This window comes from Hypanus sabinus, chromosome 1 (assembly GCF_030144855.1).
Source record: "Hypanus sabinus isolate sHypSab1 chromosome 1, sHypSab1.hap1, whole genome shotgun sequence".
Classification (NCBI taxonomy): Eukaryota; Metazoa; Chordata; class Chondrichthyes; order Myliobatiformes; family Dasyatidae; genus Hypanus; species Hypanus sabinus.
The window spans coordinates 188,255,581-188,270,733 of NC_082706.1; the positions used below are offsets into that span (position 1 = coordinate 188,255,581).

The following is a 15,153-nucleotide window of genomic DNA, read 5'->3' on the forward strand; positions in this document are numbered from 1 at the left end:
AATAGATTATTTAAAAATGTGCAAAAACAGAAATAATGAATATTAAAAAAGTGAGGTAGTGTCCAAAGCTACAATGTCCATTTAGGAATCAGATGGCAAAGGGGAAGAAGCTGTTCCTGAATCGCTGAGTGTGTGCCTTCAGGGTTCTGTACCTCCTACCTGATGGTAACAGTGAGAAAAGGGCATGCCCTGGATGCTGGAGGTCCTTAATAATAGATGCTGCCTTTCTGAGACACAGCTCCCTAAAGATGTCCGGGGTACTTCATAGGCTAGTATCCAAGATGGAGCTGACTAGATTTACAACCTTCTGCGGCTTCTTTTGATCCTGTACAGAGGCGCCCCCCCCCCCCCATACCAGACAGTCATGCAGCCTGTCAGAATGCTCTCCATGGTACAACTATAGAAGTTTTTGAGTGTATTTGTTGACATGCCAAATCGCTTCAAACTCCTAATAAAGTATAGCCACTGTCTTGCCTTCTTTATGACTACGTCAATGTGTTGGGACCAGGTTAGATCCTCAGAGATCTTGACACCAAGGATCTTGAAGCTGCTCACTCTCTCCACTTCTGATCCCTCTATGAGGGATTAATTCATTATAGTAGGCAGTTAAAAAGGGAAATTTGTCTTCATTACCAGAGGTTTTGAAAACAAAATAATCATATCTTATTGCACTTAGAGGAGAGCTTTGGTGAGATTGAACTCGACAATTTCACAGATAAGAAAAGCAAAACCGAATTTTCTGCTAAGAAACGGAATTTCCATTTTCATAAGAACGGCTCGATGTCAAGAGCATCCACACCCTAGTAGGTGAGGTTTTTTGTGACAACGGGATCTTCCAAGCCTTATAAGCTCATCAGAGCTGATGCTTATTTTCCGTGGTTTCCGTGGCATGAAGCGACTGAGAGTACAAGATCTCCCCCCGGATAGGACACCAGTCTATCACGAGGTTAACCCCCATGCTGGTACCCAGTTCCCATTATCATCTGGGTGGACTGGAGCAATGTGCGGTTGTGCCTTGCTCAAGGACACAACACGTTGCCTCAGCTGGGGCTCGAACTCGCAACCTTTAGATCGCTAGTCCAACGCCTTAACCACTTGGTCGCGCACCACACATTTGATCAGAGTCAGGTTTAATATCACTGGCATATGTCATGAAATATGCAGCAGCAGTACATTGCAGCTTATAATTCAAAACTACAATTTACGATAATGTTAAAAATGTAATGTTTAGTGTAAAGAGAGGAAAGAAGTGAAGTAGTGTTCATGAGTTACTCATGCACTCAGCAATCTGATTGTAGAGGGGATGAAGCTGTTCCTAAATTGTTGAGTGTGTGTCTTCAGGCTTCTGCACCTGCTCCTTGATGGTAGCCATGAGAAGAGGGCATGCCCTGGGTGATGGGGGTCCTTAATGATAGATGCCACCTTTTTGTGGCATCACATTTTGACGGTGTCCTTGATGCTGCAGAGGCTGGAGTCCATGATGGAGCTCCTGAGCTAGCAACTTCCTGCAGCTCTTTCCGATCCTGTGCAGTGGCCCCTCCATATCAGACGGTTAGAATGCTCCCCATGGTACTTCTGCCAAGATTTGCTAAAGTCTTTGGTCAAGTTCCACGTCTTCTCAAAGTCCTGATGAAATATAGCCACTGTCGAGCCACCTTTTTTAATTCCATCATTATGTTAGTCCCAGGAAGAATCTTCAGAGATGTTGACACCAGGACTTGAAACTGCTCACCATTTCCACTGCTGAACCCTTGACTTTCCCTTCCCGAAGTCCAGAATCAATTCCTTGGTTTTACTGATATCGAATGCAGACATACAGACAGACAGACAGACAGACATACTTTATTGATCCTGAGGGAAAATTAGGTTAAAATGCAAGGTTGTCATTGCAACACCACTCAACTGATCTAACTCGCTCTAAAATTAATGTTATCGTTAACGTTTTGTGACCACGGGGCTGTAATGTGACAAGTTCATGTTTCCAGTTGAAGGCCTCATGTCTCTTTCCTCAGATGCTGGCTGACTTTGTGTATATTCATAGCTTTTGGCTGGGGTGAGCTTAAGAGGGAAGTTTGTTAGCCTCCAAAATGGGCTCTGAGCCATTGTGGATCGATTGCGAGAATGTGGCATGTGCACACGCGGCCAATTGATTGGGCCTTTTGCTTGGCAGAGGTGCTCTCTTTATGAACAGGCTTTTAAGTGTTCTTGTTTTATTCTTGTCAGGTCCACTTCATCGCTCCTGCACTGTAAGTTGCTCAGCGTGAAACATGGCTACCATGTGGTTGTCCATTGTATCCAACAATGACAGGAGGCCTGTGAAAAAGAGTTTTTAAACTGGAGGAGTAACTGCACTGGGACAATTCTACTTTCTCATTCTTGGAAGTACAGGTCCAGTGGTAAGAGTGGTTGTCACAACTGGGGTCTTCCTTGGTTGTAGTGGATGACCATGACTTCTGTGCCTTGTCATGCCCTTCCCCTCTCCACGGAGTGTTGCAGAACCACCTTCCTGGCCATTGGATCTCACTGTTGGTCTCATCCACCCAGACCACCAGAGCTGACCATCACATGCTAGGACAGGCAGGTCCCTCTCTCACCAGGGTATGAGACCCAACGGCCACCTTCACCTGGTCTAGTCCACCTATCAAAGTGGCCACTGTCACATTCAAATAGCTACTTGGAGCCACAGGTGAGAGCTGAGTGTCCAGTGGGGACCAAAGGTGAATCAGCTGTCCCGGAATGGGCACGCCATGCCCCTTCACCAGATATACCTCCACTCCCTGGTCAACCCATACACCGAAACATGACTCAGTCAAAAAGTTTAATCATGCTACTTCACCATCATTCTTGCTCACACAGATACAACAGGCTCGCAAAGTGCAACCTGTTCTCAATATACACTCCTGTCCGCCCCCCCCCCCCACCGATTTGAGGTTGTGCAGGTTCCAATGGAAATACCTGCTCCATTTCCAACACTGTAGTTTCCATCCAGTACAACGGCAGCTGAAGCATACTGCTCAGGGTCTGGAGTGGGGGGCACCAGATGGAGACAGTCAGCAGCAGCTCAATGTGTGAGGTGTTCTACCACTGACAGAACACCGTAGCAGAAGGCAGCAGACCATGTTATAAAGTAGTATGTTATGTTATGGCATGATTAACTTATTATTATTTAATTATTTATGGTTTTATGTTGCTATATTTCTACACTATTCTTGGCTGGTGCGACTGTAACGAAACCCAATTTCCCTCGGGATCAATAAAGTATGTCTGTCTGTCTGTCTGTCTGAAGCAAGGACCCTGGTTCACAGTAACAGTTCTAGAGGCAGGCTAGGTGAGGTAGAGAGGAGGAGAGATGTCGTCTTCCCACAGGAAAGCAGCAATGAGAAGTGGCCACAAAGCAAGAGAGCCAAGAGGTCTGGTGCCGATGCAAACCTCTGTGATGATACTTCATTTCTATCTCTTCTCCACGCCTGTTCGATGGCCTCATTTCTCAGCAGGTTAGGTTCAGTCCTACATGCTCTTTGTAATTCTCTGTATGAACTGTCTCCAACGGGCGTTCAGCACTTCAGATCCTGAGCAGCCTGTCTCAGCTGCAATCGCACCGACTGGAAACTACAGAGTTGGAGATGGAGCAGGAGCATTCAGCGAAACCTGCACCGCCTCAGACAAGGGGAGGGCAGGAGTTTATAATGAGGGGGACTCTGTTATGCTGGATTAGTATGATTAAACTTTTTGATGAGCAGGTTAGTTGTCCTGTGATGAGGCTAGGATTAAATGGGTTGGTTTTTGAGTGAAGCGGCTCACTTCCCTAAATAAAAAATAAATAAATGCATAATGAAGTGTAGCATAGAGAAAATGCAGTGCGGCTATGCAATAAGGAGCAAGGTCATAATGAGGCAGAATGTGAGGCAAAGAAGTCTTTATTCTGTGGGCGGTTAACCTATCAAAACTTTACAGACTACGTCTTTAGAACATGGGAGGAAACGCACACATTCCACAAACTCCTTACAAGCAGCATTGGAATTGAATTATCGGAATTTATCCACTGACGTGATAAATGCTACGCTACCATGGCACACCGCCACGGTAATGGTTTAACTCTAGCTCTGCATTGTCGTAGCTTTACCTTATCCTACCTCAACATACCATATAATGATCTGATCTGTATGAACAGCCTACAAGGCAAGCTGTTAACTGTATCTCAGTAAATGTGACAATAGCAAACCAATTCCAAATCCAATTCTTACACATCTTACCAATTTCCGGCATCTTCCCCCTTCCTTTCCAGTCCTGATGAAGGGTCTCGGCCAAACACATCAACTGTTTACTCGCGTCGTTAGATGCTGCCTGACCTGCTGAGTTCAGCCTGCATTTTGTGTGTATGGCTGGTTTGGTGACTTGGGCCAAAATAATGAGTTTAGCCACCAGAGGGGGCAGTAAACGCATAGATTGGGTGAAATAATGACCGAGTGAATTAAATCAGAGGAAAAGAAAACTACTTCATAGAAATCTACAGCACATTACAGGCCCTTTGGTGCTGGTAATTCCCCCCCTCTCCCTTCCCCCATCCCACTTTCACTCTGCCTCTTCTTCTAGCTGCCTATCACCTCTCTCATGACTCTGCCTTCTTCTACTACCCATAGTGCTTTACCCCTACATTCCTTCTTCACCTCTCCTGCCTATCCCCTCCCTGCTTCACCCCCCACCCCTTGATCTTTCCTCTGATTGGTTTTCTACCCTCTCCCCACCTTCTTTATAGGGCCCCTGCCCCCTCCTTCTTCAGTCCTGACGAAGGGTCTCGGCCCAAAATGTTGACTGCTCGTTTCAATATTTGCTGCCCGATCTGCTGAGTTCATTCAGCTTGTTTGTACGTGTTGATTTGACCACAGCATCTACAGTGTACTTTGTGTAACCTACTCTCAAAGCTGCCTAGAATTTTCCTTCTGCATAGCCCTCTGTTTTTCCAAAAGACACTATTGTGTACCACCTTCTCTGGCAGTGCATTCCACGCACCCACTACTCACTGTGTGAAAAACTTACCCCGACATCCCCCTTGTACCTACTTCCAAGCACCTTAAAACTATGCCCCCTCATGTTAGCCATTTCAGCCCTAGGAAAAAGCCTCTGGTTATCCACACAATCAATGCCTCTATAGAGACAGTGCAAAGGAGATTTACAAGGATGTTGCCTGGATTGGGGAGCATGTTTTATGAGAATAGGTTGAGTGAACTTGGCCTTTTCTCCTTGGAGCAACGGAGGATGAGAGGTGACCAGATAGAGGGATATAAGATGATGAGAAGCATTGATTGTGTGGATAATCAGAGGCTTTTTCCCAGGGCTGAAATGGTTAACACAAGGGGGCATAGTTTCAGGTGTTTGGAAGTAGGTAAAAGGGGGATGTCAGGGGTAGGTTTTTCACACAGAGAGTGGTGGGTGCATGGAATGCACTGCCATGAAGGTGGTAGAGGTGGATACATTAGGGTCTTTTAAGAGACTTGTAAATAGGTACATGGATCTTAGAAAAATAGCACAGAAATAGGTCACTTGGCCCATCTAGTCTGTACCGAACCCGTTATTCATAGTTCCATCAGCCTGCACCTGAACCATAGCACTCCATAACCCACCCATCGATGTATTTATCCAAACTTCTCAAATTTCTCTGGATGCTATGATAGCATAGCAGTTAGCATTATACTGTTTCAGTTCAGGGCATCGGAGTTTGGAGTTCAATTCCAGCATCCTTTGTAAGGAAGTTTATATGTTCCTTCCGCCTACGCGTGTGGGTTTCCTCCGAGTGCTCCAGTTTCCTCCAACAGTCCAAAAACATACCAGTTAGAAGGTTAATTGGTCACTGTAAATTGTTCCATGATTGGGCGAGGGTTAAATTGGGGGTTGCTGGGCAGCATGGCTCGAAGGGCCAGTTCCACACTGTATCTCCAAATAGAAGAAAATTGAACCTGCATTCATCACTTCCACTGGCAGCTTGTTCTGCACTCTCACCATCAGGTTCCCCTTAAATATTTTACCTTTCACCTTCAATTTATGACCTCTAGTTCTAGTCTCAACCAGTCTCAGCGTATTTGCCTTATCTATACCAGTCACAATTTTGTACACCTCTGTTAAAACTCCCTTCATTTTCTGATGCTCAAAGGAGAAACGTTTTAACCTATTCGACCTTCCGGTTTAAGATGGTGCTGGTGAATCTCAGTGACTTCTGGCTGGCGGCCGATGAAACAAGGAAAATAACTAAATGCTTTGTTAATCATTCTTCTTCTAACAAACGATCACGGCAAGTCTGTGACTTGGAGGCAATTTGATGTGGCAGAACGAGTGATGTGCAGGCGAGGCGATGCAGCAGGCCCATCGCCGAGGAAGACCGGGAGTTTGATCGACTTAAGCAATTGGAAAGGTCGGGTACAGGCCAAATTAAGACAATGGCGTCCAGGCCCAGAGCATACTGAAGCGACAAAACCCAACGTTTGATCGGCAATTTAAGCGGATCGGATGTCAGGGTGTCAGGGTCTGAGGCGATGGATGGTTGTCGATCGTGCCTTTGCTGAGCTAAGGGTCTGTGGACAGGACTGACCTTGTGGGCTTGAGTTCAGAACGCCACTTGCTTGCATTTATTGCCTGCATGATTTCATCTTTTTCTCACATTGGGTGTTTGATGGCCTTTTTAATGTTTATTTTGAGGGGTTTCTTTGTTTCGTGGCTGCCTGTTAGGAGCTGAATCTCAAGGTTGTATAACATATACATGTTTTGATAATAAATGTACTTTGAACTTTGAACTTCCCCAATAATTCAAGTCAAGTCCCAGTAACATCCTTGCCAATTTTCTCTGTACTCCTTCAATCTTATTGATACCTCTCCTGTTGCTAGGTGACCCAAACAACACACAATACTCCAGATTTGGCCTTACCAATTTACTCCAATTATTCCAATTACTCCAGATCTGGTCTTACACAATTTCAACATAACATTGCAACTCCTGCACTCAATTTTTTTTTAAGAAGCCCAATGAGCCAAGTGCTCTGTTTATGACCCTACCTACCTGTGATGCCACTTTCACGGAATTATTGATCTATATTCCCAGATCTATCTGTTCTACCGTACCCTACCCTCAGTGTGCAAGTCCTATCCTGCTTTGTCCTCCTACACTGCAACATCTCACAATTGTCTGCTTTAAATTCCTTGGATTAAACCAGGAAAGGTAAGTATAAAGCCTGGTAAGGGCTGTCGCATCCCAGCAGTTCAATGGTGGAGCAGTTTTGGTGTTTTCAGGTTGTAGTATGCCTTGCCAAATTTTTATGAAGTCATGGATCCTTACATAAATGCTTACATAGATTTGTGGTTGGTCATTTCAAGCAACTTTGTCGTGTGCAAATTTCCGTCTGATGGTATCAATATCGATTTCTCCTTCCAATGAACAACCTGTGGGGTGGGCAGGTTGCCCCTTCCTCCCTTCCTCTATTCCCCACTCTGACCTTTTACCTCTTCTCAGAGGCCTATTCTTTCCCCCGGGTCCCCTCCTCCTTCCCTTTCTCCCATGGTCCACTCTCCTCTCCTATCAGATTCCTCTTCTCCAGCCCTTAACTTTTCCAACCCACCTGGCTTCACGTATCACCTTCCAGACAGCCCCTTTCCCCTCCCCCTCACCTTTTAATTCTGGCATCTCCCCCCTACCCATCCCACTTCCCTCTCAGTCCTGATAAAGGGTCTCGGCCTGAAACATCGACCATATTCTTTGCTATTGACGCTGAGTTCCTCCATCGTTTTGTGCGCGTTGCTAAAAGGTCTTTTTCTTTACTTAACAATGACTATATCTGTAACACTACCCAAAAATTTGAAGCCCGACGTCAGAAACATGACATTCACAACAAAGGCAAACCTTCTAAGTTTTCTCCAGTGGCCTCCCATGCCGTCATGTATTGCTGGATGCATGCTGTTGCGTCTATCTCTGCGTCACAGACTCAGCATGCCAAATACCTTCTTTATTTACTTAAACCACTACCATGCCTAATAAGTTGCAGGAGCTGGTGGGAATAAACCTGTTTGCGGTGAAGGGAATTCTCTCTTTCACTTTCTCATTCTCATTTAATTGTTAGATCAATCTATCTATCTAACTGACTGAAATTTTCAGTTCTGAGAAATGCTGAGTGACAGTGGTATTGTGACTCAGGGAATGGCAGAGGTTAAGCATAAACTTTTGGTTTCAGCTGTGGGGCACTGATCATAAAAGTGGACGCGACAGTGTTACAGACCACAGTTAGGGAGTCCCAACTCAGGCGGAGTCCTTTCCAGAGTCATGGGTTTGTTTTGGGGAGCTGGCAATTTTCATATTTATTGCTGTAATTAAATGGTTCTGGCTGAGAAAAGATCTTGAGGAAGGGCTGTAGGCCAGAATTTAGGCTGTGATCAGGAGCGAAGTTTCAGCTGAGCCAGCAGACAAGCGTTGAATCACGATTGGCTCTGACCAGTTTTAAACATTATTACAGAAAAGAATGTGTTAGGACTCTCAGCCTAGAAAAGACATTCTGGCCACCCTTGATTAATCTCTTCTCCAATTGCAGATTTATCCTCCCCCTTGGAATTTTTCCAATAATTTCCATAACACTGCTGTTGGTTAGACACACTGGCCTACAATTAATCTGATTCTAATGACGGACGGGTTAGTAAATTGTGGGTATGCTATGCTGGCATCATAAGTGTGAGGACACTTGCAGGCTGGCCTAGCACATATTCAGACTGTTTTGGATGTTGAAACCCACAACACATTTCACAGGATGTTTCGAAGTTTTGGTGTGTGTGGGACAAATAAAGCTAATCTTCTCTGGTTTATCCCTAATGCCCTTCTCGAAAAGGCACTACATCCACTGATCTCCGGCCATCTACTGACTCTTTTGTGACCAGAGGTTTGAAACTGTCTGCCCAACTCCCCCTAGTATTTCTGCTGCGTGGCCCTAACTTTTTGTTCATCGCTTCTTCCACCCGTTGCCACCAAACTCACATCCCCACCTTCTGAAGCTGGCACTGGCCCCTCACCATCTTCTGCCAACCATCCTGTGTGGAACTGCTTCGCCAATGTGTCCACACTCCCACATTCTAATGTGCTTCAGAGTCCAGTTTCGAGGTCTTCCAGAGCATGCCAGTCTGCTTGAGAGATAGATTAACCTGCCCCCAATGTAACCCCACTTCCATCGACCCTTTACCAGGTTGAAAAATCTTGTTTAAGAATGGTTACAACAGCACGTTCCACTATCTCCCATCCAGCCCTTCCTTCACCATCACAAATGTCATGTTATCAGGTGCAGAGGTCCAATATATGGATCTCTTAGACTGCTGGTAGCTACAGTAGATAAGGCAATACTCCTGTTACATTCATGTGAATACAGTATATCGGAGCTGCCTGTCACAGCACTGGACAGTCCGCCTGTTCTGTACAAATGGAAATAGGCAAGGTCAGAGGCATTCTCAGTATAAACACAAGTCCGAACCAGAAATAGGAAACCAAATAAATAAACTTCTGGACAAAACTGTACCCATGTGAAGGTTAGCAAAGAATCATCCATTGCAGGTAACAAATTTGGCCTTTTTGGCAGTTTGGCATCCTTAATGCAGTATTAAATCTCTTTTGAAACATTCAGTCTCAGTCAGTGTCATCATAAAGTATGGCTGTATGTGCTAACCAATTTGTATTGGTCTGTTGTTAGTATGAAATTACTCTACGGAGCCTGGGGTGAAACAGAATTTAGTGTTATGGAAATAAGTAGATGCAATTTTAATCTGGTCCTACTGCAAAGTCAAAATATAAATGATTCTGATAAAGATCCTAAGTGGTCAATGCAGTTTTCCCTGCTTGTGTCATGGAACTTCCTGCCATTGCACTGAAATAAACCAGATTAAGTATATTCAGAGGAATGTTCAAAAAAGCAGAGGTATCTTGGGCTCCCTATCCATAAATTCCTCAAAGTTGCCACACAAGTTGATAGGGTTGTTAAGAAGGCGTGTGGAGTGTTAGGCTCCATTAGTTGGGGAAGTGAGTTCAAGAGCTGCGAAGCAATGTTGCAGCTCTGTGAAACCCTGGTTGGACCACACTTGGAATATTGTGTTCAATTCTGGTCTCCTCATTAGGAAGGATGTAGAAGCTTTAGAGAGGGTGCAGAGATTTACCAGAATGATGCCTGGATTGGGGAGCAATCTTATGAGGATAGGTTGAATAAGCTATGTAGGGTTTTTCTCTTTGGAGCAAAGAAGGATGAGAGATGACTTAATAGAGGTGTACAAGGTGATAATCGAGTTTACAGCCAGAGATTATCCCAGGACGGAAATGGCTAATATGAGGGGGCATAGTGTGTGAAATATGCTGCCGGGGTGATGGTAGAGGCAGATGCATTAGTGATGTTTAAGAAACTCTTATGGATGATAAAAAATGGAAGGCTATGTAGAAGGGAAAGATTAGAGTAGGTTAAAATGTTGGCACAACATTGTGGGCCAAAGGGTCTGCACTGTGCTGTGATGTTCTATGTTCAATCTACATTTATACTCACAATCAGGAGTTGAAAGCAGTAACAATTCTCAGGAAAGAAAACACTCTAACAAGAAGTTATCCTGAATTGCACTTGTAGTTTATTATTTCATCTGTTTAGTATTGTCAACACAAGCCAGAACACAGTAACCCAACACTACACCTTATATTACCTTCCAAAAGTTAATGGCTTCAGCACAGGAAAGTACCTCCGTGCTTGCTGCCCGCAGAAACAACACTGGAAATTTGATTTGTCCTCGCTCCATTAAGCAACATAAAATATAAAATATCACCTTAAAGATCAAAATCTACATTACTTAAGCAGTTTACTCAATAACTAAAGAAACCCAGCATATTGACCTTATCAAATTGACCTTCTTATTTTAGCTCTTTTTTTGTGTTTAAGGCAAGTAATGTTGACCTTGTAGCTTCTCACGAACGGATGTACGTACATAATAAATACAGGTCTGATGCCAGTTGGCTTGAAGAAATTGCTAAGTCTGAAATATGTGAAGGGTAGTAAGTTAATATTTTCAGGCAACATTTAACCAAACTAATAAGCAAAATACATATCCTCATCTTAAGTTATGTGTACATACATACCCCAGCATGCATGAATGCATGCAGAGTGTTCCACAAATTCTCAAATGTGATCTCCCTCTCTCTCTCTCTCTCTCTCTCTCTCTCTCACACACACACACACACACACACACCTGCCTTTGCAATGAAAATTTCTTTTTGTCGCTAGACCAACTGACTGATTTCAAAAGTTGTTTCCTTTTTAAAACTTGACTAACTATGTTTTGTTGCAAATAAACAATAGAATTTAAGTCACAAGACAAATAAATTTAATCCAATTCATTATATTAGACTTCTTTAAAAAAAAGAATAACTTTACACTCAAAGTTTCAAGGAAGCTGATAACAAAGATGTTGGAAATTACAGCATTAACATAAAGTATCAGACAGTTTGTTTAGGCTCATCTCTCTGGTAAAATGAATTGCTGGAACCTTGCAATTTAAAGTAGAACACTTCAATAACGAACAGATCAAAATGTTCACATAGGAGTATTATGATTATTATTTATAACGCTATGAGCTAAAGAGGCAATCTAAATAGCTGGATTCACTGGGCTTCAATTTCTGTAAAGTTGTACACTGTTTGCCTGCAATGAACTCAAAGAATATCTTTAACATTCCAGGGCAGTTACGTTGACAAAAGCTCAGCTCAGCTGAGTTTAAACTAAGTAGTCACTATCTCTGTCAGCTTCAGGAAGAAAAGATATCCTTCTGAAGAGTCCTTAGAAAGCACCGATCTCCATCCCCCAGGGTCTGTAGGGCTTGCCGATGCTGTTGGCTGAAGTCTGAGTTGCTGAACTGAACGTACTGGGTGAAATCAACGGGAAAGACAGAGGAAATGCAGATAGCGATGACATTGAGAACAAAGGGGGGGACAGTTTTGTGGAGGTGGTAACAACAGGAATGACTGGACCCACACTGCAACTAGGAGGCACCCGACGTGGGGACGTCTCAGAGTGCGAGGAGGTCCCGATCCTGTTTTGATGGTGAGGCTCCGTCAAGGCAGTACTGCTGCTGCTGTGGACAACCGGTGGCATCAGGAGCGGGTGCAGATGGTGATGCGGGTGGTGACTGAAGCCATTGCTCCAGGGAAAATGTCCGATGCTTGGGGGGGCAGTGTTTGCTGCTTCCCTCTGAGATGCATAGTTGTTGAGGTGAGAGACCAGGCGCACTCGGAGTGGATCGGAGCTCTCCAGACCTTCAATAATACTCAAGTACCGAGCTACTTCAGCCAGACATTCTCGAAATCCCAGGCTGCGGTAATCCATGGCTAGAGCATGAGCATCAAAATAACCTAAAAAGATCAGATTAAATTGTTTTATTTTATGTTAAACAATTATAATTATGTATTTATACAATAAATATTCTAACAGCAGTCCATTCTGGAGACTTGAGAAGTTTGAAACCTATAGGAATACAACTGCATTTTACAGGAACACCATTGGGAACATCCTGACAAGTTGCATCTCTTCCTGGTATGGGAGCAGCCGAGCATCGGACCGGAAGTCCCTCCAAAGAACAGCTGAGAGGACCATAGGGGTCTCCCTTTCATCTAGCGGGGGCATTTATCAGCAGCACTGCGCACGCAGCGCCATTAGTATTATCAAGGATCCTTTCTGACTTTCTACCATCAGGCTCCTTAAGGAGACAGCGATGCATAAAAACAAGAACGGTCTGGATGGGGAAGTTTCCTCCTACAGGCCATAAGGCTTCTGAAACTCCCTGCCACACCACATTTGAAGTGTCACTGGCTAATCCATTCTGTACCTGACAATATTTAATTTATGCATTTTAGCTTGAATATTTGTGCACAAATCATCTTTAGATTTTATCCTTCCTTTCCTAACTGATTGTGTATTATATGTGCGTTATGTGTGCTACACCCTGGTTCTGAGAAACAATGTCTTATTTGATGGCATACATGTATATAGTTAAAAGACAATAACCTGACTTTCTTATAGAAGGAATCCCATTTGTCCCATTATAAAGTAACAATAACTTGCACTTATGTGATGAGTTTAACATAGTAAAAATATACCTTGGCTGCAAAATCAGACAAAATGGGCACCTAGACAAAAAATTGGAGCAGCTTGGTTAAAAGGGAAGATTTTACAATAACTTAAAGAAACTTTAATAAATCTTGAATATTTTATGATTCGTTGTCAGCTAATCCACATTAATAAATTTAAAATTAAAATAAGCTCATGTTCTCAGCTCAGGAGTTTCCAAACGTTGCATATACTATGTAAACGTCGACTCAACAGCGAAACTGGGTTGGGAGAATCAAACTGGTGAAACTCTGAGATACGGATTAGGACGTTGTTCTTTATAAATCTCCACAGCCATAGAGAACACAACTAGAAAACCTGCCCAGAATTTCAAACGAACACCAGATGGAATCCCGCATTGCTGAAGCTGTCGGTAGATACAAGAAATACCAAAAAAACTATTGTTACCTTTGCCACCGGCCGCATGCAACATCTTCAAGTGGTCAACAGTCATCTGCAAAATTTCTGCCTTTTCCAGCTTGGCGGATCCCTGCCAACAGAGGTAGTAGCTACAATTAAACCTGAGCGAAACCGGTTTGTCAAAATACTGCACACGTACGCGATCCACGGTTCCCTTAGTGCTTACTTTTATTAAAATTATACTTTTAGCTTTACTTGCCTCCAGAAAGTACTCAAAGAGTTTTTAAAGCGACTTAGTTGATTTTGTTGCAAATGTTTTTGTTGAAAATTAATACTCTTTCACTTACTTGTTTCTCATAAGCGCTCGGCACCAGCCTTCGTAGTTCAGACAGGCTATTGTTAATACGATCCCGTCGACGTTTTTCTATAATCTATGTAAAAGAAGAGTTTTCTCAATTAGACAGAACACGTACGAACAATTTTCGTTCAGATTTCATAGAGCCCCCAGGTGATTGTGTGAAACTTACCCCGCGCCTCCTTTTCCTCGCCAGGACCTGTGAGGTGGTACTGGGGGACATGGAGCCCGTGGCTGTGCTGGAGTTCCTGAAATTCAATCCAGCAAACCGGAATCAGCATTTTAGCACAGAAGTTCTGCATAAAGTTTACCCAAGTTTGCAGACCGAAGCCGGTTTAAAAACAAATCAACAATAAAACACAAGTTCCAGAACTTAGATGGTGAATACGCGCAGCAAAAGCTTTTATTATTTTAATGCGTGCATAATTATGCTTCCATAATTAAGCTACTCCTGATATAACTTCCGGATGTAAGAAAAAACACTACTAAAATTCTCGTAACATTACCCGTTTTCATCGGCGCTTTCTTTCTCTACTTCGATCATTTCGTCCAACTCACTGTCCGACGAGCTGTAATCGTGAGTTCTCTTCATGTTTGGCTCAATTGTTCCCGTGTGTGCTCTAACATTAATGGAGCTTCCAGCAGATATTGTCCGCTCCGCTGCCTGCCACAGACTGGTAGCTTTTCCCACGGTATTGCACTTACCAACTCCTCCACTGACCTGTCAACCCCCCGCCACTGGTGGCGGCGATTGACAGCTCGCGCGGCCCATTTGCCGGGCGCCCGTGCTCCGGGGCCGACCGCCGGGCTCTGATTGACGGCTCGGCCCTTCCACTGAGGAGGCGGCCTCTCGGGGCCGCCGCGCTGCCATTGGCCGAGGCCGCCGGCCCCCGGCGGGCGGCGGGCCAATCGGCTCGCGCTGCCCCGCGGCTCAAACGTCAAACACGCGCGGGTCGGGGAAAGCGTGGGAAAGTTGCAGCGGCCAGCGGCGTGGGCCAATCAGAGCTGGCGGCTGTCGGGCGTTCGAATGAAAGTAGCAATTGGCCTGGGCGACTGTCGGTCTGCGGCGGACCGTGTGAACGGTAACATTAGCCCTCTCCGAGGCACGCCAGCCAGTTCCAGCAGCGGCGCCGCCCCTCCACTCATTGTACACTCCACACTGGCCGAGCTCACTCGCACCATTCATTTTGTATAGAGACATCCGCACTGCTGAGAGAGGGAGGGAGGGCGACAGACAGGCAGACCAACCCGCCTTCTCCAATTTCACGTATACAAAGGATACGCGATGGG

At 44.5% G+C, this 15,153-nt stretch overlaps 1 protein-coding gene across 1 annotated transcript; it reads right to left on the reverse strand.

The window, feature by feature from the left end:
• Positions 1-10,600: 10,600 nt before the first annotated feature.
• On the reverse strand, positions 10,601-14,679 carry hey1 (hes-related family bHLH transcription factor with YRPW motif 1). The gene is made up of 5 exons (XM_059983512.1): positions 14,370-14,679; positions 14,036-14,111; positions 13,856-13,939; positions 13,557-13,638; positions 10,601-12,394 (listed from the first exon to the last, which is right to left on the reverse strand). Exons 1-5 carry the CDS (start codon positions 14,453-14,455, stop codon positions 11,823-11,825), a joined length of 900 nt encoding a protein of 299 aa, XP_059839495.1. The 5' UTR covers positions 14,456-14,679; the 3' UTR covers positions 10,601-11,822.
• Positions 14,680-15,153: the final 474 nt, after the last annotated feature.

Bases quoted from the DNA above. Each gene is read 5' to 3' on its own strand.
- hey1 (XM_059983512.1), bottom strand. From the start codon at position 14,455: ATGAAGAGAACTCACGATTACAGCTCGTCGGACAGTGAGTTGGACGAA. The intron at 13,940-14,035 runs GTAAGTTTCACA...TCTTTTACATAG, and splicing joins CGAGGAAAAGGAGGCGCGGG to ATTATAGAAAAACGTCGACG. The intron at 12,395-13,556 runs GTAACAATAGTT...TGATCTTTTTAG, and splicing joins GCATGCGGCCGGTGGCAAAG to GTTATTTTGATGCTCATGCT.